The 27399-nt window shown below is 38.8% G+C and overlaps 1 protein-coding gene across 2 annotated transcripts; it reads right to left on the minus strand.

Moving 5' to 3' along the window:
* LOC122658206 (DNA mismatch repair protein MLH1) lies at positions 1–27010 on the minus strand. Of its 2 annotated transcripts, XM_043853116.1 has the most exons (16): positions 26683–27008; positions 26412–26584; positions 26224–26296; positions 25966–26100; positions 25630–25840; positions 15954–16102; positions 15714–15812; positions 9956–10025; positions 9692–9827; positions 7412–7506; positions 7203–7311; positions 6630–6795; positions 2216–2377; positions 1253–1427; positions 976–1139; positions 2–208 (listed from the first exon to the last, which is right to left on the minus strand). In XM_043853116.1, exons 1-16 carry the CDS (start codon positions 26941–26943, stop codon positions 164–166), a joined length of 2223 nt encoding a protein of 740 aa, XP_043709051.1. In that variant the 5' UTR covers positions 26944–27008; the 3' UTR covers positions 2–163. The 2 variants fall into 2 exon arrangements, with proteins under 2 accessions (XP_043709052.1, XP_043709051.1); XM_043853117.1 differs by lacking the exon at positions 2216–2377 and having other exon boundaries at positions 1–208; positions 26683–27010.
* Positions 27011–27399: the final 389 nt, after the last annotated feature.

Raw genomic sequence — 27399 nt, forward strand, 5'->3', positions numbered from 1 at the left:
CATGTTACCCAAAAAACTAAAAAAGAGCAACTTAGATTGTCATAGTATACAGTCATTGTGATATACAGAGTGGCAGATTGTCTATCTGCTGTGAATGTTCATGCAATTTGCACTATGACCCGACAAAGTTTTCTCAGGTTCTCCAGATTTCAGCAAAATTTGTTCAACATCTTTCAAAAATCTTGTAAAGTTTCTCCAAGGAAGCTACCTATCAAAAATGACAGCTGAATATTATTCCAACAATCAGAAGTTCTATTATTCTACTATAAACTAAAGGTTCTTCCTTGCCACCAGGGGGGAGACGGCAATAGGGTTGAATAACAAAATTAAATACTGATTTACTGATTTACAAGGTACCATAAATAACGGGATGCACGGTAGTAGTGCTACTTATCTTTAATTCTAATTTATTGAATAAATAATCCAATTAAGGGTCCTGATATATTTCAAAATGCAAAGGTAGTATTGCAAGGAAAACACAAAAGCTAACTAGGGTATTGAGGATGTGAAAAATGGGTTCGGAAATAACAGATGTTTCCTAGGTGAGTCAAATCAATTTCTCTAGTTGACACTCAGAGTGAGCTGGAGTGATGATATGGTCAATCTGCACAGCAGATTGGCTCCAGACTAAAATTTCAAGTTTCATGAGTGTGACTCGACTGTATGGTCTGCCACGTATTGGACTTTTCCTCTTCCTACTACAAGCATGGTTAGAAAAGAGGGCAATTCTTTTGCCACATGATATGAGATTTAGGTAAAAATTTTGCTATATTTAGTAGAGGGTCATGCGGCCTACAATGTGGAACCTTTTCAGCTGCGAAGCAGAACCGCAGAAGATTCCAGTGAATCAGATTTCTAGGTAAGTTCAACATATAAAGTTGGGAGTCATTTCTAAACTATTTTCCATACTTTCACAATCCAAAAGGATGGAATATATCAGATGGTTAATGATAATAAGAGTAAATAAGAAAGAACCTGGACAAAAGTTCCATTTGTAGCCATTGAATTTGGTGGCTTGAGAAAGAGCCTCATGGATGGGAACAGGACATGCTGGATGGTCCATTCACGCTGGGCCCATGCAGTCTCTGCCTCAGAAAGTAATTCATTGTCATACTCATCCTTCATGACAGCATCATTCTCTGTACGAAACCAGAAATGAAGAGTAAAGATTTCAAACAGCTCAAACAGAAAACACACCAATATCCACCAAAGAAAACCTATAATATAATCAGCACGTTATTACACTTTTCACCTAATTTATTAGGACTGTTTCTTCCATTTTTTATATCGTCATGCTTTGTCCCCTTCTTGTAACATTGTAAACTGTCGCCAGATGGATTTGGCAAGAGAGGAGGATGCATAGCATAAAAGTTTCCAAGAGCAGCAGAAACTGTCTGAAAGCAATTCTTTTCATCCTCCCAATCAACCTACAAAGATGACCACCAGTAAACTCCATTAACTGCCATTAGTGTCAATGCTAGAAGAAATCCATCATAAGGTAATCAAAGTTGTGTTAAATCTATATACAAACTCTCTGTGATTCATTGAGGAATATAATGATTAAGGAGAAAGTTACATGATTGTTTCGAAAGTAATTCCCTTAAGTTTTCTTGTCTAGTCGTCTGTCTCTATGGAAGTGCTTCTGGTTACAAGTCTACAAACTAACCTTCAGAAAATACAGTAGGCTCTCTTAATAACTAATACAGTGATGAAAATAAATTTTATTTATTCTAAGACAGTATTATTATAAGTACTTGTTATAAACTGTGAATCAAATTGGTTTCTGAAAATATAATTAGAGACAATAAATTATTTATTTAAAAAAGGGAGTGTCTGAATGACATCTTTATAGGTGTATTTAGCTTGAGTGCTTGACAACTTCTTTTAATTGCCTCATTGTCTGATTCCCAAAAGTTGTTGAAGATAGTGGTATAAAAGGGTTTTAAAAAATAATTTGAAAGTGACGTATCATAATTTCATTGTCATGCACATTTTGAAGAACACATGTGAAATGACACTAGCAAATTACAAATTATATTACACCTTGAGGGGTGTCAATAAGAAAATCCCTTCAAAAAATATCGATTCCAAGGAAACCCGTTGTATCAACTAGTGCATAGTTTATGATGCATAACAAAGAGACACCGGTTAACACTATCACCGTCAATAAATAACTAAAAACTATCACCACAAACAAGAATATATTAGGACCTACGTCATTCCCCAAACACAATACAAATTCTGGGACATGATCCATGTCTGGAGTGTACTGGTCAAGTATGATGGGAAGCTTGGACAAATTCCCTTGTTGATCAATATGAATGCAGAAATACTCCGCTAGCATTTCAGCCTTTTGCTTGAGCAGCTCAGTGTTCATCTGTATGAACAGATACAAAAAAAAAATGGAAGAGAAAAACATCATGTTGGTTATTAGAAAATTACAGAAAGGGAAGATAGCAGCAGCCTGAATATAGAGATTCAATGTACTACAAGCAACAAAGTTATGCAGAAAGATGACCTCAGTGAAACAATATAACAGCAATGACAAAATAATACCCCAGGAGCTTTCTTTTAAAGGACTGTTTCATTTCACTCTTGATCTGAACATAGGAAGAGAAACGGTTTTCACACCTTTATGGATTTCGGCCGTAATTCAGTTGAGGATCGAAGAGGGGCTTACTAAGTGAAGGGCCGAAGGCGGCTTTGCTATCCATCCTACTATACCACCAAGGGTGGCAGGGAAATTTCATCGTAAATGTAAAAAAGATGCATGGTCCTTTGATACCCGAGAGGGTAAGCAAGCCAAGATTGAATCTGGAAGAGAATAGGTAGGTATGGAAATAGATAGTTAGGTTGTAGAGCTGGAGTCCCACCAATGTACCAGCCGTAGGAGTCCCACCTGGCCACCTGGGTTGCTGAGTCTCACAGCTCTTGTTTCTCACAAGGGTTCTCACAAGAGGATTTTTGTTTTCAAAATTCTGGGTTGCCTCTGAGAGCAGCAAGGACTTGCATTATATAGAGATGAAAATCTTGAGTACCACAATAACATTAAGAGACTTTTAAAATTCCAAAACCCCTTTGGAATTCCCTATACATAGATAACAATTCCTAGACATTGGACCTATCCCCAAGACCTAGAAAGTTGTTCCCAAGACATAGGAACAACAAACAAGACTTTGAAAACTGATAAAGGAAGACACTTATGCTGCCTTGGAATTCAAAAAGACAAATACTAAAATCTAGGAGATACTCTAGTGGCTAAAATTGGACTTCCACTTAGAAATATAAAAGGACTCTTAAATAAACCTAGGAAATATGAAAATAAGCTACTACTAAGCCTAATCCCGTATGCCTTCCTTGTACCCACATTTTAGGCCCATTAAAGTGGTCCATTACAAAGAAAACACATGTAATCAAAGGCTCAATGCATACATAACCCCACCCAAGGCTTATTTCCAATAAAATAAGCCCATTATGTGACTTATCTGCATCATCCTTTGTCTGCCTGGCTAGTCAAGTATGGGTTACCAGAGCCAAATTACTCAGTTTCATCTGCTAAACTATTTAATTATATAGTCTATACCCATAGTCCTTTCTGGTGCCTTGCTCATCCTCTTGTTCGATAATCCCTTGCCGGTTCTCCTCCTTCCCCATCTTTAGCCCTCCCTCTCTGACAGTAGTTTCGTCTCAGGGAACTGCATGGACTCCAAGACTCCTCGATACAGATGAGACCTTCCTCAATACAAGTGCCACATTCATGAAGGACAACATATTAGGGGAATGAAGTAATAAAGCAGTTAAAGAAGACTCAAACTAATGTATCCATCTGGGGATTGCTCATGGCATCAAGACCTCGACCACTTGAGCAGCATTCTCGCGGATAGGACCCATTGGCGAGGTCAGTACGCAGGCCTGGTACGGTTAGATTCACAATTACATCTGTTTTTAATTCATTGTGATCCACTTCTCTTAAAGAAAGGGAAAATTTTGGAAGAGGACTGGGGGCTGTCATATGTTTTAGGTGGGGTTTTCTGAAAGAGTGCCCTTTCCCCAGCCTCCAATCGGGTCAGAACAGAGGACTAACCTCACTAGAATTGCAGTCTGCCCCGGTCCATCATAAGCTGGGTCGTCCAGTAGGAGGAATAGAAATCCTGGTTTGGCAAACTGGGATCCCTCCCCCCCCAGGGAGGAAAATTTCTTGAATATGGCTTTTGCTCAAATTCATGGACTCCTGATTCAGGAATGAGAAAGAAGGAGAGCAAACATGCAGAGAACAGTCAGGCAGGAAGGTGTCAGACTCTATACATAGCGTTACCGCTTAGCAGAGTCATGCGTTTTTGATAAACAGTCGCTACCCCCTAGTATGTGCCGCTTTACTATTACAATAGAAGACCTCCTGAGTTGAACAGGAGCAGAAGGTGAGAAAGGGATTGAACTCTTTAAATGTTTTGTTTTCCTTTTTATACTCTTCAACAAATAGGATAATTTTGGATTTACAACAAAAATAAAACAATAATTTTCTGGACTGTCCACGGCCAACTTCGTTACTGATAATAGTGTGATATTGTATGATATGCTGCCAAAAACAACATGACATTGTATGGTATGCTGCCAAAACTCAGAAGTATGCCTGATGCAGGTCCAAGCATTAGAAAGAAGAAGAAGCCTTAACTTGGCTGTTTTTGTGTTGGAGCCTTTCTCTTTTTTTCTATACTTATTTTTTTTGAGCTCTTAAATTGAACCGGTCCAACCAATGGTCCAATTTAAGTGACTCTTTCCTATTGGCTCTTAGAGCATCTTTTATATTTTTGTTTAAACTTTGTTTTAGTCTCCCCCCTCCACGATTTTAAGAGGGTGGAGTTGTTTTGTAACTAGGAATCAGATCTGGGATTCCTAATCCAGATCTGAATATCTGTAAGGCCTTTGGCCCTTTTTAAAGCTATAACTAAGACAATCGTGGGCAGGCTCCCCCACTATTTCCTGCATAAAATTTTCCTGCTTTTCAAGCTTTGTTGCTGCCAACGTGCTGCTGCCTCTGCTCCTTTGTGAGTGTTTACATCCTTGTGGATCTCAAGGTGGTGAAGGGTAGGTGGACTCTTGCGACTCCTTGCATTGTGAAGATCGGGAGGTTCTTTCAAATCATCAAGCTGCTGCCATTGTTCCTGCAATACAGTGAGTTTGAATCTGTTTTTATTTTAAACCTTCTTCCACTTAGACCTAATCTACAATCCCCTCCTCCCATCAAACCCTAATTCTCCATTAAACCTGCACTCCTACCTCCACTAGGATTCCCCCATAACTCCAGATTTAGCCTTTACTTTCAAACCCTACTTCCAGCCTACATTCCCCACATCACTCCCCACACTCGCCCTTAACCCTAGCCCTTAGTCTCCCCTATAACCTCTCCATTCCCCCACTCCATTAAACCAAAAACCCTGCAACTCGATTCTGCCCAACTGCAGAATTTTAAAACCCTTCCAAACCCTAATATCCTTATGCCATTAAGGCCTCCTAAACCTGCATATTAAAACCCTATAAACCCCATTACCATTATTTAACCCTAACCCTAATTTCTGCCCTAATTAGCCTAATCTGTCCCAATCGGCCAGCCTTGTTAGGTAACTCTATTCCCCTGGCTCCTAGTGGGACTTCTCCTACCTAGGACTACATCAATGCCTTCTCATACTTCCGACCTTTAACACTTCCACTAAACTCTAATAAGAAAATACAATTTTATTGAGTGCCAGATTTGATTAAGATTGCATTAGATCGAGAGAAATAACTTAAGCCACTATAGAAGCATCATATTTTGCTTTTGTGCAAAATGATGGTTAGAGTCAAACAATAATCTCTTGAAGGAGAACTAATGCAATGAAAGGCTTACTATGTTCTGGAGTTCCATACACTTGATAGTAGAAGGAAATAAATGATAACAGATGATGAAAGATGCATTAAAGAAAGACAAAAAGCTAGCAAATCTAAAGCATAGTTGGAAAACCAGGTTTTCTGACTCGACTAGCCTTTTAGAAAACCTGGTGACTTGGCCTGGTTAAACCTGGTCAAGCCAAGTCATTTTTTTTTTAATTATTAAAAAATAAGAATAAATGCTACATTGTTATGGATTGGATGATGAAGACTGCAATGTGGAGAGAGAGAGAGAGAGAGAGAGATGGCTTCTTTTCATTTATATACAGAATTATAAATGCTACATGGCAATTTCCAAGAAGAGAGAGAGAGAGAGATCCAAACGTTAGTTGTGAAATTGTGATAAGCATTTTTGGTCTTTATTGTTTTACACATTTAGATTTACATTTATTAGTTGTTAGTTATTATATTTATTGATATATTCACTCATAATCAAGTAGAGTATTTATAGTACCCAAAAAAAAGTCAAGTAGCATTTATGTATTTAAAAATTGACTAGACTCGCCTAGTTAAAAGTGACTTGGTTTAAAAAACCAAGTCTTGCTTGATTCGGCCGAGTCAATACCAAGTTGCGTCATTTTTCACCTTGGCCGAGTCTACATGACTCTTGACCAGGTTTTCCAAAATTTTGACTCGACTCGGGTGACTCGGCCGAGTCAAAACCTGGTTTTCCAACTATGATCTAAAGAGGAAAATTAAGTTACCTCTGCAATCTTCTCTTTCAGATCATCGTTCTCACTACATTCTGGATCTAGATCCTCCTCTTTAAGTGCCAGCATTAATAGCTCAGGCAAGGGTGCTGGTTCACTTAATTGTATAGCATTGAAATGGGCAAATCGACGAAGAACCTGCTGATACATGAGTTCTTTGCTGCAAAAACATAAGATGAAGAATCTTACAATAAATAAAATCACTTTAGCACTTCGAGGCAAGAAATCAAGAAAAAACAAGCTAAACCATGAAAAAGTATTATGTAGCTTATCAACAAGTCTAAACAAGCAAGCAGGGCAAGCGAAAAACAAAATGTGCAAGTTGCAACAGCTATTTGGAATCCCTATGGATCAGTTCTAGGAACCCAAGAAAGAATTTTAGGCTAATAGTATCAGAAGCCTATAGGGTAAAGAAAATTAGCTCTATCTTCCATTTTTATCTGTTCCAAGATGCACAACACTCTTAAAAATAGTATAGCAAGCACCGGCGAATCTCTCCATATTAAATTATAGCTAGATTACTTCAATACATCGGTTACCATGAGAAACATAGACAACACAAATTACCTCAAATTCACTACATTAGCAAGATAGAGGCGAGTATTGTGCTGAAGTAGTGCAAAAACATCATCTGCCATTCCAATGTACGTGCAATGTCTAACAACTTCCAGCAAACCTACAAACAGAAAAGCTCAGTTAAAAAAAGAAAGTTTAATATAAGAACCAATTTAGAAAACTACCATTATTGAGAGAGAGAGAGAGAGGAATCAACTTACCAGAATGACAATTACCGTCGATGTCATTTAGAAGTTCCTGAATGCTAGTAAGATCTGCAGATTCCTTTGGGTTCCTTCTTTGTCTTACAGCAGATCTGCAGGTGAGGGATGGAGAGTGAAACAAACATGTAAATGTACACAGGTGACTATATCTGGTCGGCCAAAAAACTCCCACATGGCATGTTGAATGGGGCTCAAATTTTGTGGACAAGTTAATGCCGGACCAGGTTTGATGTGGTTCAATTTGAGTTTGGTTTAGTTCATTATGAACCAGATTTTGCATGGAATTTTCTGTTTTTCTTAAAACCAGGATCATGGGGTTGTTTAGGACACTTAGTTTCCTATTTTAGTTATTATTCTACTTGTTAAAATAGCTTGGGATATTATCCCTAATTTCCAGCCCTATTTTATTAACCATATTACAACATGCATATGAAAAGGTTTGTATGGCTGGTGGTTATAGGATTCCTAAATTTTAGGAACCTTATCTTCATCCCATCGTGAGGGCAGGCCTCGGCGCAAAGGGTAAGGTTGCTCTATTGCAACCTGGTGGCCACGGGTTCGAGTAAGGAAACAGCCTCTGTGAAGTGGGGGGTAAAGCTGCGTACATATGCCCCTCCCCAGACCCTGCAGTAGTGGGAGCCTCGTGCACTGGGTACGTCCTTTTTTATCTTCATCCCATCGTGGGAGTAGTTTTAGGCAGCTATTTCTATTATTTTTTATTATTATTCAGGGTGAGATACTCCATCTCCAGATCTGATTCAGTTTAGTTTCCTTTTATGTCAATTACCTAGATAGTTACGAAACTCCACTTTGGCTCACGCAAGGAGGGAATTTCTTGCTTTATTTTGTTTGTTATTTTCTTTTCAGACTCTAATTGGTTTAAAAGATAAACTCATTGGTTTAAAAGACTCTCTCTCTCACACACACACACACAAATCTAGGTCTATGTGGGAGGGTATTTGATTGAAGTTGAGTCCAGAATTTGACTCGGGCCCAATTCAGATGTTTTTCTTTTTATCCAATGCTCAGATTCATCTTATCATTCTTCCATGAAAGAATCACCTAGTTCGGCCGTGAAGTGGCAATTTTCCCATAACTTAATCATGACCAAAAAATTCAATGTAATGGGAAACCAATCCTATCGACGCAGCAAATATGGAGGTACTTATGCAAACATGGAAGCCAAGGTTTATCATAAAGAAACTAGCAAAACAAGCCCAAGACTAGAAGTTCTGGCATAGTTTTTATCACTGGGCGGGACAAGCAGTCGAGCCTGAAGAAACAGGAACTGATCTCTTTTTCCGGTTCTGTGAACTGCCTAAGGTAAAAACTGGAAGAAAATCGGTTAGTTTGGTTTAGCGATTGCATAGGTAAAAATCATATGTTTTAATGTATGCCTAAGGGTATTTTAACCTAAACCAAATATTGAAGCACTAATGCATCTACCATTTTGCTGATTCAAGCTCTTGTTGCTCATTGATATTTTATTTCTTTTTTGTATATGTTTTTAATCATTTTTAAACAGAAGTTTGTCCGGTAAAAAAAAAAGCCAGAACCAGAACCCTTGTCAGTTTGATGCCCAGTCCAAATTTAAGAACTGAGTTCTGGTTTTGTTGGATTTCTTGTAGAACAAGTTCTATATTTAAAGGGATCTAAAATCTAGAGTAAAACCACAAGTCTTTCATTTTGAAAATGAAATAGAGCCTTAAATTCCATCTTCTAGGGAAACCTTTGTTGGAAGTGACCCAAAATGCCCTGCCCAGATCCCGGCTCGGGCGAGGGAGCGATGCGCGCTGGTTGGTGTGCAATAAGGAATTAAAGTTACACCTTCCCTCACAATGCGTCTTTTGGGGGACTGGCAAGCGCTTAATCCTACAACCTTTCCTTTTTAGTAAATTTCTAGTTGAATTCTTAATGCAAACTTTGATACTCAGATAGCCAGCAAGGAAAATGTACAAACTATATATGTCATGAAATCTAACTTATTTATCTCAGAAACTAACAAACAGCATTTGCTTGCTTGATGGATATGTATGACAAAGAACAGAGAGGCCTGGCAGATTCTGAGTGCTAAGTATCCTATTGTCTTACAGCTTCATTTCACCATCTGAAAGACAAACCAGTGAATTGAAATATAGATGCACTTTGATTTCCCCAAGATAGATTTTCCTTTTAAATGTCAAATGTTCATATGTTATGAGAATAGCATTCAAAATTTCATTCTACCAACAAAACTAAAATCATTAAATTTGGAACAACTATAGAACAAGGTCCTACCGCACAGTGGTCAAGTCAGTTTTCCCTTCAGGTTGTCTAGGAGGCTTTACTTGCAAGTACGCATGCAACCTTCCACTGGGATCCAGTGAATCTGTTCTGACCAATTTATTGACTGGAACTTTCTGAGATCTTGATCCTATATAATTATATGAAGGAAAATTAAATAATCTATAAAGAAGGAATATTACCCACATAAATAACGAAAAAATAAAAAATAACTGCTATGCTAAGCATAACAGCAAGAAATTTGCTACATCTCCATACCATCCTTTGATGGACTAAGCTGAGTATTCCGGCTTGAACCAAGACTACCAGCTGTAGAGGGACATACTGTCTGTCTTGTGCATGAGAAAAAAATATTAGATCCAGGAAGGTGCAAAGAAATTTTATATAAGGCAAGATTAACACATTTCAATCTAGTAAACCGCAGAAGATGCATGCGAAAAAAAATTAGATCCAGGAAGGTGCATGCGAAAAAATATTAGATCCAGGAAGTTCAAAGGCCATTTCATTGTTTCATATTTTCCCTCTTTTTCTTGCTAAATCGTTTATTAGAGTCAACCTGTGACAAAAATTTTGAAAATCCAAGAAAAAGGCACATCTAGTTTCAATGCATGTCATGAACCATTTACAACATCTGATTTCAATGCCTGACATGAACCATTTATACAGAATGCAGATATGGATCACAACTAATATTACTGCATCCCACAAGGAAATGATTGAGAAACATAAGCATATTCTCATAAATGTTCATTAGGAGGAAATTTGGTCCTCAATTTATATGGCAGATGCAGCATCTTTCTATATAAAATTAGATACTATAGAGAGTTGGAATAGCCCAAGTTCTTGAGATGGAAAATCCACAGATCTCATTTAGTAAAAGCCAAAATACACTCTTCTTGATAATTGAAGACTATCAGCCAAAGAATGGAAGACAAGTAACACGAGGAATCTCAGACGAAATCAAAGATTGAATAATCTCAACCACAGAAAACTGAAATGCCCCTATTGGAGATAGCGAGAAGTACAAAACCTATTTTTTCCTTCAGTAGCAAGGAATTATAATGAATAAGTCTATGATATATGGTGATCAGTTCACAATTGCAGAAGGAATGCCCCAGACAAAAGAATGTAAGCTTTATACATGAATTTTACTGTTCCACAAGATAAAATCAGAAGCCCTCTCCAAATCCTAAACTTCCAAGCATAGTTCTAAAACTCGCCGAGACCTCGGTGAGATCTCAGAAAATTCGACCTGGTCGAGACGAGATAGCATGCGAAATACAAAAACTGCAATGTTTCGAAAAACTCTACCGAGATTTCGAATATTTTGAGAAATCACGAATATTTCGAGAATCTCGACCTCCTCAGTACTCCCAGAGTCATAGTATTATATTGTTGGGACTTGAGAATAGTTAATATGCATAGTGTACTATGTATTATTCATTGTACTTGGGACAGTAATACTGCCAACAAAGGGTGCAAATCCAAAACATCAAATTGAGTGTTATTTTTTCCAATTTGAAGCTTGAAATATGTTTATTAAGACTAAAACAAGCTTCCCTTAAAGTTTTGGAGCCAACTGTGGCCATTACCCCACCAAAACATAGTACCGAAAAAAAATAAAAATAAAAAAGTACACTGTCTCGCCGAGATCTCGAGATCTCGAGAACTCAGAAAACTCAACCTGGTCGAGATGGCTGTTCGAGAGGAGTTTTTGAACCATGCTTCCAAGCCTTTAAACTACTAGAAAGTTATTGCACCAAAAAACTATTCGAAAGTGATGACCAATCCAAAAGGAAAGAACAAATTCTCGCATGTATTCTATGAATGTAGCGGTGAACAACTTTAAGAATTTTTATGTCACTCCTTCAACATGCTGTAAGAAATCAGCTATGTGGCAAAACTCCATTGAATTCATTCAAGTGATCCAAAAGGATAAAATGGTATAGACATGAATACTATTAGGCCATCAGGATCACGGATACAGCCTTTACCAGCATGGGGGGCGTCTTGATGAAGAGTAATCCCAAATCAGGGAAGATCCAGTGGGAACAGGATTGCTGGAAATAGGGAAAGAACCAGAACAGAAAATTAACAGCAGATATGGTTAAATATATCAAATCAAGCTCAAATTTCAGTTGATGGGTCTGTCCTGATGACTGATCAGACCCACAGAATTTAGTAAGATCTGGCAGCTGGACTGTGAGATCTGGAACAATCCTTCTGTAAGTAGGAAAACTTGAAACAAGAACAGAACTGCTGTAAATCGATAACAGAACCAGGAATTAAATAAGAAGTTTATGACTGGATATATGGATAGATATGGCAGCTGGTCTGAGATCTGGAACAATCATTCCGTAATAAGGAAAACTTGAAACAAGAACAGAACTGCTGTAAGAACCAGGAATTAAATAAGTTAATGGATGGATGGATGGATGGGGGCAGGAATCCACCAAATCCGTGAAGAGAATCTACTCACTAAGGTTTGCACCTTAGCTTTACTTGGAATCCACCAAGTACACCCAGAATCCACCAGGTAACACCACTGAATCCACAGCACAACATTCAGAAAATTGAATATCTTATTTCTTCAAATCAATGTGGATGGCCTACGGCCATTACATATATTTAGCTTCTCTAAGAGCCTGTGATTAGCTAAAGAGAGCTTTCATCATTCACCCAATAGGAAATAAATCTTCCATCACCTAACCAATAGGAAAGCTCCAAACTAACTTATTACATCATTCATCCAATATGAAAAGAGAAGCCAACTTAGATCGAAATAAATTAATCCCAAACCATTATGGGTTTTAATGCTACGATCTGCTGTAATCCCGGGTTCAAAACCCCGTTTAGGATCACACTATGGGCCCAAGAAATATAGCCCAATTATAAAGAGGTAATGTCAATCTAGTAATTAAATAGCACTTTCAGGGGGGGGCATTTATTGGATTAGCAGAACAAAGGATATAAGAGGGATATATAATTATTCAACAATGACAAACTTCGAAGGGATGATAAAATAAGGACAAAAGAGAATAAGGGAAGATGGGAGAGGTAAAATGGGGAAAGGACAGGTACAGATGTATGGTGATGTTTAAATACACTTCACCACTTCATCTTCTACCTTGCGATAGGAGAAAAGAAAACCAGCGGCAAGATGAAGTTGATTCAGATAAGAGAAGTCATCAATGGGAGCTCTAACGAGCTGAAACTTTAGGGGGAAGGTCATAATTGGAGATCTATTGATTACCCACAATAAACAACCAACTTATATGACCCAAAAACAAATCAATCTCTGCAAGCAGGTCCTGGCGGAACAAGGGGATATTAAATCTGGTTCAGATCAATAACACACAACAGAGGGAACTTTAGGGGATGATACTCAAGGGGTGAGTAGCCCTAGAGTGACGACCATGATGCAGATACATCACCAAAAGAGGCTTATTTTGATGAGAATAAGTCTAGGGTAAGGTTATACATGTTGGGCCTTTGGTTCCATGGATTTTCTATGTAATAGGCCACTTTTATGGGCCTAAAATATGGGTGATTAGGTTGCATACGGGATTAGTTGTTTTAGTTCCATACTTAGTTTTATTTGGTGTTTTTGTTTATAAATTGAACCAGTTCAACCAATGGCTATATACATGCAACCTAACTACCCATATTTTAGGCCCATAAAAGTAGAAGGGAGCCTCACTTGATCAAGATAGATCAGAGGATCCGTATCAGGAAGAAAGGATAGGAGCAATGTAGAGGGGAGAGCAGGAAGAAAGAGAAGAGAGAGAAGGGACCACTCCCGGCCAGCAGGCCTATGCCTTGGCACCACAAACTCACTACTCAAATCATTTTTTCCCCATCTCAATCAATGGTTACTGATGCAGATCGAAGAAGGAAGAAGAAAAGAAGAACATCCTACAGTGGGCCTTGGTTGTCCTTGTACCAGTTCTTGGGCCAAACAAGACCCAAACCAGATCCTATAGTTTGGTTTTCTGATCCAGCTAAGCACCCAAGTCGTGGGGATTTATTAGAAGATTGTTGACCAATAAATTTCTGAATTTCAAGAGGGAAAATGTCAGGCCAATGAAGTTTGCATGGGAGATCTTCTTGTGGGGCCCAACCGTTTGAAGTTGTAATATCCTGTGGATCAAATTCCTATATTTTAGGATCATATTTTGTCTTGTCTTTAGTAATATTTTGAAGTTAATATATTGTAATCAGGCAAGACTCTTTCTATAAATCCACCTGTTATTTTGTTAGTTTCTATTCTTTTAGTTTCCCATTGAATAAGGAAACTCCTTTGACTGCATATGGAGTTTTCCTGTCAGTTTCTAATTTTGTTCCACTACTAAATAGGGAAGTCGATTTGAGGCTGATCCAATTTATATATAAGGCTGTAAGCAGCACCCCAACAATTTGAATAATTGAATGAATGTTGGCTTTCTTTGCCTCTAGTCTGTGAGATACGGACGGGTGTGTGATGGATGCAGTACTCTACCAGGTGGGATGCTAGGCTGACTGGTGGAACTGGTCGAGGCTTGAGTGGGAAACTCAAGTCATATTTTTTCTTTTCTTTTTTAAACTATTTTCTTCTACCTTGGTCTGCAATATCCAGTAAGCTTACCAACTTTTAATTCAGTTTCTTCACTGCTGTTCTGGTGGTTTCTTAAAGTGTTTCACTACTGTTGATAAGGGCATAACAGTTCCAGAAATATATTTGGTTTTCCTGCAACCAAACAAGACTGGCGGCACCCCTGTTTTGATGTCCTTTTGCCGTAACTTTCAAGGGCTATTATCTTTACATCCAGCTCTCGGTTAACTGAGATATTTGAGAGTCTTTTCAACCGTTGGAGTACTCCTGTTAGTCAGAAGTTGACCTTTATCTACTGATTAGATTATTGTATATCTTTGTTTTTCTAATTTCTGGTTCTACTTTCTAATTTTCAGAACTACTGCTATATTATCTAATCTAACCATTGGATATTTGGATTCCAATCCTACTTTGGAAACTATTCTACTATCTCCAAGACATTCAACCCAGTTTTTAACCTAATCTGATCTCTAGTATGATAGATATCAGAACCTCAACTATTATGTCCTATATACATACCTTGCAGTCCTATTCTGTAAGAGGATTCTACAGCTAGTTGCTTGTTGAAATTGAATCCCATTAGTAGGTTTGTTTACCAAAGGAATTAAAGAAAACTACAAAACTAGAACAACTCAAACAAGGTAACATAAGATTAGCTTAAAGAAAGAAACTAACCCAACCTCCTAATCGACAGTAACTATTCTAATAAATTTCCAATTACAAAATATAGCACCCGAAATATAATACTGAATAAAAAAATCCAATTTGGACCCGGTTCTCACTCTGGGCTTCCAATTGGGATCGAACCGGCCCACACAAGCGTCACTGCATCACATTCAGATCTAGTTTCTTCTCTGAAACTGTTGCATGACCCTAGTTCAGCATCACTTCTACTTCTGCTTCTAAAACTTAACCCAACAACAGCAAAAGAGCTGCTAAAAACCGTAAGATGGGTAAAGTAGAAATGAAAACACTAAACGGCATTTGAGTTCTTTAGGTTTGATCAAAACCCTACGCAGCATGTTAAGAATTACCTCACAAGTGTTCAGTTGACCCAAACCCAAGCTCTTTATTCCAGCAAGCCTAAAAGCTGACCTCAAACTTTGCAGACATTCCCTATAAATGGCAATGATTCTAATCCTTTACCGAGCCACATTTGAAACTCTAAGTTACTTCAACAAAACTAGACCCTGTAGCATTTCAAGCCTGCACACCCTACTGATCTCTTTAGACTAACAGTCTAGAACCCGAAGCTTTTATGCTATCAAAATCCATGAAAAAAAACTGTAGATACCTGTTATAGTGGCAGTTATTTTCCCATTTCTTAACCCTTTTGAAGCTAACATAGGAGACCAGAACCAGATGTGTCTCATTATGTAATTCAAAGCAGTTCCAAAGCTATTTAACAAAATTTATAGGAAGTACCTGTGTGTGAAATGTTTTTGATGTGTTGGAGTTCCTTAACATTAATTCCACCGCAGTTTGTATGTTCTCAATGATGCTTTCCTGGTTCAGAAGGCTTACCTGAAAATCCATGTATGATGAATTCAGAAGATTCACAAATCACTGGATGTCAACCATATTCAATGGATCAGTTATTTAAGTATCTGTACTTCTCCGTCACTTTTTTTTTTTTTTTGGGGGGGGGGGGGGGAGTATTTTTACCTCTTTCTTTGTCGGGTGTACATTCACATCCACATGCTCAGGTGGTAGTACAATAGACATATAAATGAAGGGTTTAGATGCTTTTGGAAGAGTTGCAGCATAAACAACTTCGATGGCTCTCTTAAGGGCACTGCACTCAACCAATCTATCTGAAATAACAAAGAATAGTTAAGGTATCGAATACCATATATGAAGTGTCTTTAACCCTAGATTATATTCAACAGATAATTAGAAAGTAAAACATTCTAGGGAATAATAAACGGGGAAGAGAAAATTAGTTCATTTCGGCCAAGGAAATTACAAATAATTTTTTCACAAAGAAAATAATTTTCCTAAGGAATTAGGTGACCATATGCTCAGACACAAAATGAAAAACATAAATACAGGCAGATTATAGTATTGATGAGCAGCTATAATCTATGGAATGGAAAAATTCATAGTTCTCAAGGGAACTAGGCAGCCCAAGGCTTTGGATGCGATAGTGTAGACGTTGGAAATTGCCACCCCTCCTAGCAATGACGACAACAGGACAAGAATGATCCTTGGTATCACGTTCCAGAATTGGACCGACCCAAAAAATGTCGAAATCTGGGCCACCGCGGGCATCAGCATACTAACAAATCCGTGGATGGCCAGGGTCCCCCTATGAATAGGGGTGACCCCCTCTCATTTGAGGCATCCCCATCCACGGGCCCCATGCACCCTCATCCACCCCTTTTATCCTCTTTTTCAAGCTTTGGTCATCCCCCCATCCATGAATTAGACTCCCTTTACGCTGTCTGAGAGTCGAATCACCCGAAATCCTACTTTTCCACATTTCCAACCTATATTTAGTTTCATATACAGCCATTACCCTGTCTGAATATGAGTAACGAAAGTCCCATATACAGTCGTTACTTTGTCCAAGTACAAGTAGCGACAATCCCGTCTACAACCACTATTCCGCCTGAAGTTGAATAGCAAAATCTTCACTTTTACCCTCACTCTATCTGATGAAAGGGAGGTGAACCGATCGTCTATCTCCACCTGAGCCGGGGGACAACCAATACTTTATATTTTCAGCATTTTTGTGTGAAGGTAAATTTTTTCTTACTTTTTCTCCATTTCAGTACAATGTAGATCATCAAAGAACCTTGCATTAGTGTATATAGTAATGTTGTTCTAATTTATTAAAGTAGATCATGTAGGATGCATATTAATAATTTTTATCTATAAGTTGCATGTGTATTTGATGTATATCATTTTAGACTAACATGTCGATATATAATACATCATCGAGGGAGAATATTCAACATCTAGCATCTAGTAGAAAGACCGGTTCAACAGGGCGAGATGAGGTGCTAATACCATCCCACTCTCATAATCTGACCGCTTACCCAGTACCCACTCTCTGACCAGACCATATGGAATCAAGTAGACCTTTCCACCTCCCCCAGACGGAGGCTACACCCATTGGATCCTAGGCCTGAATCCTAGGTGGCGACTCCATTTATTTTGATGCATGAAGCACGATCACAAACCCCCCCATTTTTTATAAAGAGACCTATAAATCCATTTCCCTGTCGCCAAGGGGACACGGGAACCAACGGATCCCACCCGCAAGGCGGAGAAAGATACATCCGGAGGCCGCAGTACCTACAATTAGGCATACAGTATATGTAATACAGCAATAATAATTTTATACAATTATGCTTATATTCAACATAGAAGCCATAACAATGTAATATGATATGGGGAAAAGGGTCTTTGAGCCCCGAGGGGATGGTACACTAGCACCTTTTTTCTCTATCTCTTTCCTCTTCACATGAAATGACCTCGCTGCCTCCTATATACGGAACCATTCCAGCACACCTCATTGGTGTGCTACTCTATGTCGCTTGCTCAGAGAACCCTCTCCCATGATATACAACAACAACAACAAACTCAGCTTTATCCCAACTTAATGGGGTCAACTAACCCTCTCCCATGATATAATTATGCTAATAATGACCTAATATGAGAAAACAACATATAATAAACACAACAATAAACATAAATCAACATAAACTCATGAACTGTCAACAAACTAATATAATATAAGGCGTGCTGTCACAAGGCCACAAGCCGATGCCAAGCTGTTCAAGGCAACACCTAGGTGTCCAGGCAGATGCCTTTTCTGCATCAAACAAAAAGTGTTGTCGCCTTGCACCCAAGAAGGCACCTGGATGCCTAGGCTGCACCTTGACAACTATGGAAAATTTACAGAGAATACAGATAAAAAATTGAAAAGAGTGCTAAATAAAAGTTACAAAATCTGCTTTGCATTCAAAAAATTCACCTTTTTTACCAACTAGATAAATTCCACTACTTTGCCTTCAGAAAAATAGTCAGAATATTTAGCTCCCACCTTATCCCAAGAAGCATATCCCCCGAGACTATTCCTTTCCCAATAATGAGAAGGTTACGCCTTTAAGTAGGGATATCTGTAACCACGTCCTCTGCCGAGGCAACTAGCGGCGCTTTGCGGATTGTCTATGCTAGTTTTTGCGCTTTTTACGTTGGGCTATTTGCCCAGTTGTGCTTGGCTATCTTTGGTCATTTGGTTTGTTGGGGTACTTCCCCTTTGTTTCTCCAGGCCCTTGCATTCCCCTTTGTAGAGGCAGGGTCTTGTAATTCGTTAATTATTTGTTTGTTCTCCTCCCCCCCCCCCCCCTCCCTTTTTTCTCCTCTCTTTGGTATTGCATTTTTATTCAACCCCCCCCCCCCCCCAAAAAAAAGTCAGAATGTTAATGAACTGTGGCTGTGAAGGTTAAGGGTTCCTCCAGGAAAAGAAACTAGTTATCGTCATTCCTCTTCCATCTCTTAAGTCAAGCATCCGTAGTCAATGGCATACCTTTTGTATGAGAATCTCAACCAGAATTACCTTCCAGCAATAATATGTTGGTCCCTCTTTCTGCCTTAGTAAGAAAAATTCATAATACCTTCCCTTTTTTACCTATGCAACAATTTTCATTCTGTCTATACCCTCACATGCTAGCAAGGTCCTAAATCTCAGGTTTCAACCAGCCAGAAACCGAGATATGGTCGAAACTAGTCGAAACCAGGTCAAAACCTGGTACTTTTTTCCAGCCAACTCGAGACTCTGGTTTCGAGGCCCAGAAATCGTTTTTTTAGGCCTAAATTTTGTACACAACATATTTTTGGCATTCTAAACACAATGCATGAACTATTTTCACAAAAAATGGTACTTGTGGTTATTGACCCAAGTTTATTAGTGTACGCTGAAGGATACAGTAAATCTGGTATTATAAATACTTAGTTCACATAAAGTTAAAGTACAAGAACACTGAATAATACATGTTTTCCAAATAAAACATTAAGGTGCTCAACACTCGCTCTCCCATGCCAATCCACGAGTTGTGTACCACTGAATATTTCAGAGCCTACCAAAAAAAATCTACCTCTATAGAGTCGTAGATCGAGCCATTGGTGCTAACATATATAAATTTCAACAAATTATACCATGTATTCAATAGTGTTGTACAGAAATTTTGACTTTTGAGTAGAAAACACTATTACCTTTGAGAAGAGAGGTTCAAACACTGGATTAAGAGAGTTGATGTAGCTTGTAGATGCACCAAACAAATAAACAGTGCGAAAAAATCCACACTTTTGAGCCAAATTCCCACTCCCTATGTTGAAACCACCGAGACAGTATGTGTTTCGATCGAAACTTCCGAGAAATGGCAAGTTTCAATCGAAACTTGTCACTTTTAAATGCCAGTTGGGTTGGTTCAACTGGTTTCAACCAGTTTCGACCAAAACCAGTCGAAACCAACCGAAAGCCTGTACTTTTTAAACTCCCACCTTAACTCGTCTCAGTTTCTTGCGAAAACAAGATATCTCGGTGGTTTCGGTTGGTTTTGACCGAGATCTCTTTCCATGCATGCTAGACACTGAAATACATTTCCACCCTACCGCACTCCCTGTATTTTTCTTTTCCATGAAAAAAGAAAAAAGACTATTACATGTGAACAATGTTTGCATGTTGGCTCTGTTTGGTTGAGTGAAAAGTCATCTGAAGCAAACTTTTCTCCCCTATGTTGAAACCACCGAGACAGTATGTGTTTCAATCGAAACTTTCGAGAAATGGCAAGTTTCAATCGAAACTTGTCACTTTTAAATGCCGGTTGGGTTGGTTCAACGGGTTTCAACCAGTTTCGACCGAAACCAGTCGAAACCAACCGAAAGCCTGTACTTTTTAAACTCCCACCTTAACTCGTCTCAGTTTCTTGCGAAAACAAGATATCTCGGTGGTTTCGGTTGGTTTTGACCGAGATCTCTTTCCATGCATGCTAGACACTGAAATACATTTCCACCCTACCGCACTCCCTGTATTTTTCTTTTCCATGAAAAAAGAAAAAAGACTATTACATGTGAACAATGTTTGCATGTAGGCTCTGTTTGGTTGAGTGAAAAGTTATCTGAAGCAAACTTTTCTCCCCTCACAGCTGTACCTTGTAAAGTTAATTGAAAATGCAGTAAGATTTTGGTTTAGTGTGTTTGATTGCATGAGAAGTGGAAAAAAAAATGGTGAAAACTGTACTACAGTCATACTGTCCATATGATGTTATATTCTTCTATTAGAATGGTTAAAAAATGAGATGAAAACTTTAAACGAAAATGGTTTGCCATAAAACCCGCATTACCATGTAAAATAAAAGTATCTAGCAACCAGACACAGAATAATGGCTGTCCTTATGGGAAAAGTACTTTTTTTTGTCAACCTTTTCCTACTTTTCCTGCAATCATGAGCTGTTGAGTTTTAGGGTTGTCATGTCAGACAGCCTATTGCTATGTCAACAATTGAAAAATGTTTGTGTCCTTGTTGTGTAGCTTTTTTTCTTTTTAGTAGATTTTTTAATTGATGGAAAAATAGATTCAGTAAGAAATAAAATAGAGAATACTTAACAAGCCAAAAAGTTAAGATGATCCTCGACAGATATTACATAACAAAAGCTAAAGGATAGGTAAAGGTGTCAATTGTGAATCAGAACCAAAAACCGAAATTGGCTGATACACACCGGACCAAACCAAACCATTAGCAGTTCGGTTTCGGTTTGGGTTATTGTCAGAAAAAATTTAATCGGTACAGTTCGGTTTTGAACATGTAGATCATCGATTTTTCATTGGTTTGAACCGATAAAAAAAACTGAAACTGAAACCGAAAATAAATAAGGGTTACCCTACAATCATCCAACAAAGGGCTGAAGAAGAAAATACTTTGAACACACCCCAAGCTCACCTTCAACAAGGATATCAATAGCAAGCTGGCAGATTGCTTGACGGAACATATATATATATATATATATATATATATATAGGAAAGTAGGTTTCTGTCTGGGAGTGTGGCCTACGCCAGCACTACCATGTGTCTCTCTCTCCTCTTCAAAACAAGGGGCAGAGGTGTCTTTTCATATGAAGAGGAGAGAGATAGATTCATGGGAGTGCTGGTGTAGGCCACACTCCCGGACAGAGCTCTTTTTCCCATATATATATATATATATATATTATGAATCTGAAAAGTATTGAGTCAACTCATTGAATGACTCTGATCCTTAGATTGCTTGATTGTTTTTCCTTTTTAAGTTTTAACTAACTTGGCAGTTGGGGGTGATGCAGTCCAAGGAAGAAGACAGAAGACTGTTCACACGGTACTCACGTGCTACTGTTCATGAAGATCTTTTGTGGGCCCCACATGGACAGGTGGCATGGGAGATATTGCAGCAGCCAAGGCAGCCAAGATCTTCGAGTTTCTAAAGCTCTTGTTACTATTTTCATTAGTTTCTATTTCTTTGTATTTTGTAATAGTACTTAGACAATAGCTAGGCTAAGTAGGAGTTTCTATTTTATTGTTTAGTTTCTTTTTTAAACTTGCTTGGCAGCCAAGCTACCCCACATAGGGAGTTTCCATTCATGTAATATCTTTTGACCATTATAAATAAAGAAGAAGGGCCACAAGAGCTCACGGTTTTGAGTATTGAAAAAAAGTATCTTCTTCAATGGAGCAATCATTCTTGTGGTGATACAAAACAACCCTAGATGGTGAATCCTAGGTTGGGAGGTGGTGATGCCAGGTCATACCTCCCTTTCTTCTTCTTCCATCTTCTCACTTTTAGTTTATATTTTATTGCACCTGCAACAAACATCAACTGTAGCACCGTGACCATCGTCTTCCATCATTATTGTTTCTGTTTGTATGTGTGAGGGAGACTCCATCGATCCACCAATAGGACCTGCCAACAGAGAGAGTATTTCCTGCGGTACCTTCTGTTCTGGTTTTCCTGTGCTGCAATGTTCCATGGTGGTTTCCATTACATCCAGGCAGTGGTTTGATTCCAACTTTTGGTATGTTACTTCCCTTGTCCTAGGTGTCCTTTGACTGTAATTTCTTGGTCATCCAACAGGTGCAGCATCCTGATGTATTAGGTTTCTATTTCTGTTACATATTATTACAGACTTACAGTCAATCCATCCACCGAATGTGGCCCAAACCTTGACCAGTTGTTCTCCTCCATAGGTTTTTCCTTCGACCAGAACTGGAGGTCCATCTGACCTCTGGTTTGTGAGTTATTCCTGTTTCTTTGCAGTTTCTAAATTCTGTCTTCCTTTAGTTTCTAATTCTGCTACCTACTGTTCCAGCAGATCCGACCAGTGGATCAGCTTGATTTTTGGAGGCCTGATCAACATATTAAGAGGCTAATTGACCCTAGTTTCAACCCATCCAACCGTTAGATACTCAGATATCATAGCTTTCTATTTTCTGTCCTCTGGTTTCTTAACTTGGATTGCTGTGTTTCTGTCCTGTGAGTTTGTGTTCTATAAATACGGTCTTCTCTAACTTAGAACACATCAAGGGAGTTGGGAACTGAGGGGTGAGGGTGACAAGGGGTAGTTGGTAAGGAAACCATAGGCATCAGGGACTCTGGCGTCCACCACTGGATCCAGGATCTATTACATCCCCAACACCTGACAGCTAGATGCTCTCCACAGGCTCTCCACAGGTCAAGCACCACCGGATATATCCCTAGCACCAAATCAAGCCTCAGCAGCAAAGCCATAAGTGCCTCGTTCATCCACACCTTCTACCATACGTCACTCCTGACGGCATTGATGGTCTCCTGCCATTGGATGAAACACTGCAAGCCTGCAACCGATCTGCCTCCAAATTGATGGTGCTGATCCTCTTGACCAGTGTGCAGACCAGGTGTTTTAGTCGGCCGATTGTATCTTAATGGTGGCTGTGGACTCTGGGGGTCAGAGAGAGGTCGGGAGGTGGAAACCGATAACAAACATGTAACCAAACTGATTACTTGGGAACTTGGACCAATTAATAATCGATTGGTTCAGTTTTGGTTCAGGTCCACTACAACTGAACCGATTAAGAACCAAACTAAGAAACCAAAACTGAACCAATTGACACCCTAGAGTATAAGTAACGAACGGATAACATAAATAATATGAAGAAGTCTTTCCTTTGCTTGTGTTAGTAATCATTGTGCCCAGTACTCACAAAGAAAACATCTATAAAACCTGCCAGCTCCTCACATATGTATATCCAATTTGTCACAAATAATAAATCTGTGTTTCATGAAACTCCCTAACCTATGCTTCATTTATCCATTACTCAACTTACTAAATACATCTCTCTTTAAACTACATGTTTTCCCTCAAGAGATCATATGACACCACAAAACTCAAGGACAGCATATCTCACTTCATTTCTTTCCCAAGATCTGGATAATTGACATCCAGTCACATACCATGCTTTCTTTTCTAATGTGTCAAGTCCCTCTTCAAATTTCTACCATCCATCTAGGTCTCTTAACTCCAACATGACTCTCCAAAAGCTTCCCCTCAACCTTTTTTCCTAGTCCTACATGGGGTGCATTGGCACCAATGGTGTAAACTGCTTTTTCCCCCATAAGAAATTTGGTTGGCAACCAATCAAATGCTTTCTTCTTCAATACTAAGATGTATTTGTTCAAAATCCATGGAGGCACAACCCATTGAAAACAACTGTGCAAAGTAAAAAAATGACACATTGTCACCTCCATGGCTTAAACCAGACTACAAAGAGGTGCTGGACAAACTAACTGACAAAATCAATACCTCAAAATAAAAAATTTGACCATCATAATTTCTTTCGCAAGTGAGATCCATCCCCCTTCAAGGATCTGTGCTCATTCCTGATCATCATTGATAGATTACAAAAAATGTAGACAAAAGTTTTCCTGCAGAACAAGCCCTTTTGCAGTTGAACTTTCAAACAGGCCTTGACATCTGCAATTTTATCATTCAAATCTTTGTCTAAAATTATCCTGCCATAATGTTGATTATGCCAGTTCCGTGTAAACTTGTATAGCCACCAGTCTCCATGGTTATCTTCTCCTTTGACTCTTTCTTCATTGTCTCTAATAAACATGCAATGTTTAGTTCCTTTTCCTCATACTGGTATGCAAAAGCATAATATACTAGAAGTAAGAGTAACCCCCACCCCCCCCCCCCCCCCCCCCAAAAAAAAAGAAGAGAGACAGAGATACCAGAGGTAAGAGCTGATGGATTCCAAGTTTCAGGTCAAACTATTAAGTAGGATCCAAACAGAAAAAACTGCACCTGTTAGCTACTCAGAACTTTAGATAAGAGAAAATCATTATAGCCGATAGATTGAGAACCCATTCAAACTTATCAAACTCCACTGAATAATGCAAGGTTTTTCTTTGAGTCAATTGTTCTGTCCATATAGAAAATACAGCAGCTCAAGGAACAACCAATAGACAGAAATTTAAATAATTTTCTGTAGCAAACCCACAATAAGAAGAAGCCACGTCAAGTAATTTTCAAACTCCACCAGCAATAGCCTAAAAGGTTGAGCACAAACCAGATTTTCCAGCAACAGAAAGCATAATAAAAGGAAACATAGAAGAAATGTCCAGGCTTCCAACCTATGGTTTTGTCATTGACTCCAACTATATATACACATAACAGAAAAGTCTATCTCCATATCAAATTTCATCAGCTCAGCCCAGAAACCCAGCATTAAGACTAACACGAGAGTAAATACCTAATAAAAGTAAAGGTTACTAACTAGAGGTCATGACTGCAGAAAACAAAACAAAACAAAAAAGAAACATAAGAATATTGTTGCCCCACCATATTTAGACACTAATGAGTAATGACCAAAGCATCTGAAAGCTTTAAAAACTCCCAACATTAGACTCAAGTTTTAAGATTTCCAAACTGCATGATTCAGAACATCAGCAGCAAGTATCAAACACTTGGATGGACCCCTTGGATTCATTGCTAGTCCATCTAAACAAACTTGCCAAATTCTTAGCTAACTGTAAACCATAATACAGGCAATCCCAATATAGCGCAACTCTGAAAATTCTTCATCTCTTCTTCACCCATGTGTTTTCAGATATGTTGCACATCTCTTTAACTCTTTTAAAAAAGCAGACAAGAAACTACTTTTGAATAGTTTGACAAGGATTCCAAAATTTCTTATTCTGGGCTCCTTTATATGATTTGGAACTTTACTCAGACACCCAGTAGATGAAAATTAGGACTTGTAAGAATAATCGACCTTGAATAAAAACCATCATTCAACCCTCAATATTATATAGAGTAAACATACCATTGATAAAAAGCACCATCACTGTCTTCTTTGCACTGTAATTTGAATTGGATATATAACCATCCATCTTGAAGATTGATCCAGATGGATCATCATCCGAAGCTGCTACTTCCATTAAATCACGAGCAACTGCTACACCATAAACAGACCTGATCGCATCAAGCCTTGAGCATGTGGCAACTGAATGAACATCCGCTCTGGCCGCACTATGCTAAATAAGATAATATTAACAAAACAAAAGCGTTTTACTAAACAGTATGACAGTAATTTTCTACTTTCAAACCATACAGCCATAAAAACAATAATGAGACGGAACAATGTTAATATAATACGGACTTTTCTGCAAGAGAAGCTGACTTTCGTGTGATGAATTGAGAACCGGCTAATTACATCCACTATTTTGGAATAATCATCAGCAGAGTTCTGCAGTGTTTTCCTCCGAGCAGCCATATTGTAGAATAGATTTTCAATCTGAAATCATGAAAAGCTATTTGCATCAGGGATTTGAAGCAAACAGAGATCAGACATTAACTTGGATAATTACTTGTTTAATGCTTAAGAGGACTTTTAACGATACAAAGCAAACTGCCTTACCATAATCTGAGTTCCTTTAACGGCAGCACAAGGTCTTGGTTGATGCTCCATGACTCCGTCTCTATAAGAAACCCTGGATAAATTCAAAGTCATCAATAATTGATTCTAACCAAAGAACAAATCCCATCATTAACTTCAACTGGTTCTTATTTAACGAACATTGTAATGTTCTGAACTAAAAAACGCACCTGTAACCGTGCAATTGGCCCTCAGTTATCGTTGTCACGGTAACATGGCCAACGTATGTCATGCTGGCCAACGCCTCTCCCCTAAACCCCATTGATTTGATGGTCTGAAGGTCTTCAAATGCCGATAGTTTTGAAGTAGTATGTCTCTCGCAGAGAATCGGCAAGTCTTCATACTAATTGCATATAATAAAGGAAATCACCCAAATGTTTCAACGAAAGCTCAAAAAAAAAAAAAAGAGGGATTTTTTCTAGTGATATATGGGCTGCTTACTCGGATTCCATGGCCATCATCGGAGACCTGGATGAGCTTCAGGCCTCCATCCTTAACGACGACACTGATGGAGGTGGAGCCAGCATCGAGGCTGTTCTCCACGAGCTCTTTCACAGCAGAGATGGGCCGCTGAATGACTTCGCCGGCGGCAATCCTGTTCACTACTGACTCTTCAAGACGATGGATCCTCGGTGGTTCCTTTCGCTGAAGAGATAATGCTTCTTCTTCTTCTTGGATGATAACGGCGGACTCGTCGTCCATTGTCAAGGACTGTTTCGTCCTCGGCTCACCTCGTAATCGTGTTCATAATTCGTACTTGATCGTACTGTTTCAAAAGAACAAGGCGGTGAAATCGCGCGGGGATGGAGATATTTGCACAATAGGTAGACTGCCCCGGCTTCTTGGAGCCAAGGTTTTAGTAATCGGTATAGGTGCCGATCCGGATCGGCCATATCGGTCTGGATCGGCTCTGTTTTCATTAAAATTTGATTTTTTTTTCTCATTTTTACCCCTGTCCATACCGATCCACTGATACGGAATCGGTATCGATCTCCACCGATATCGATATAAATCAGCCAGATCGGTTCGATTCAGTTTGATTCAGTTCTGGTTTAGGTATCAGTATTGATATGGGTGATCTGTATCGGTATTGCTAGTCACCATCCCGATATCATGCCGATATGGTAGCGATGAAACGGTATGGATCAAGGGTAAAAC

This window comes from Telopea speciosissima, chromosome 4, assembly GCF_018873765.1.
Source record: "Telopea speciosissima isolate NSW1024214 ecotype Mountain lineage chromosome 4, Tspe_v1, whole genome shotgun sequence".
Lineage (NCBI taxonomy): Eukaryota > Viridiplantae > Streptophyta > Magnoliopsida > Proteales > Proteaceae > Telopea > Telopea speciosissima.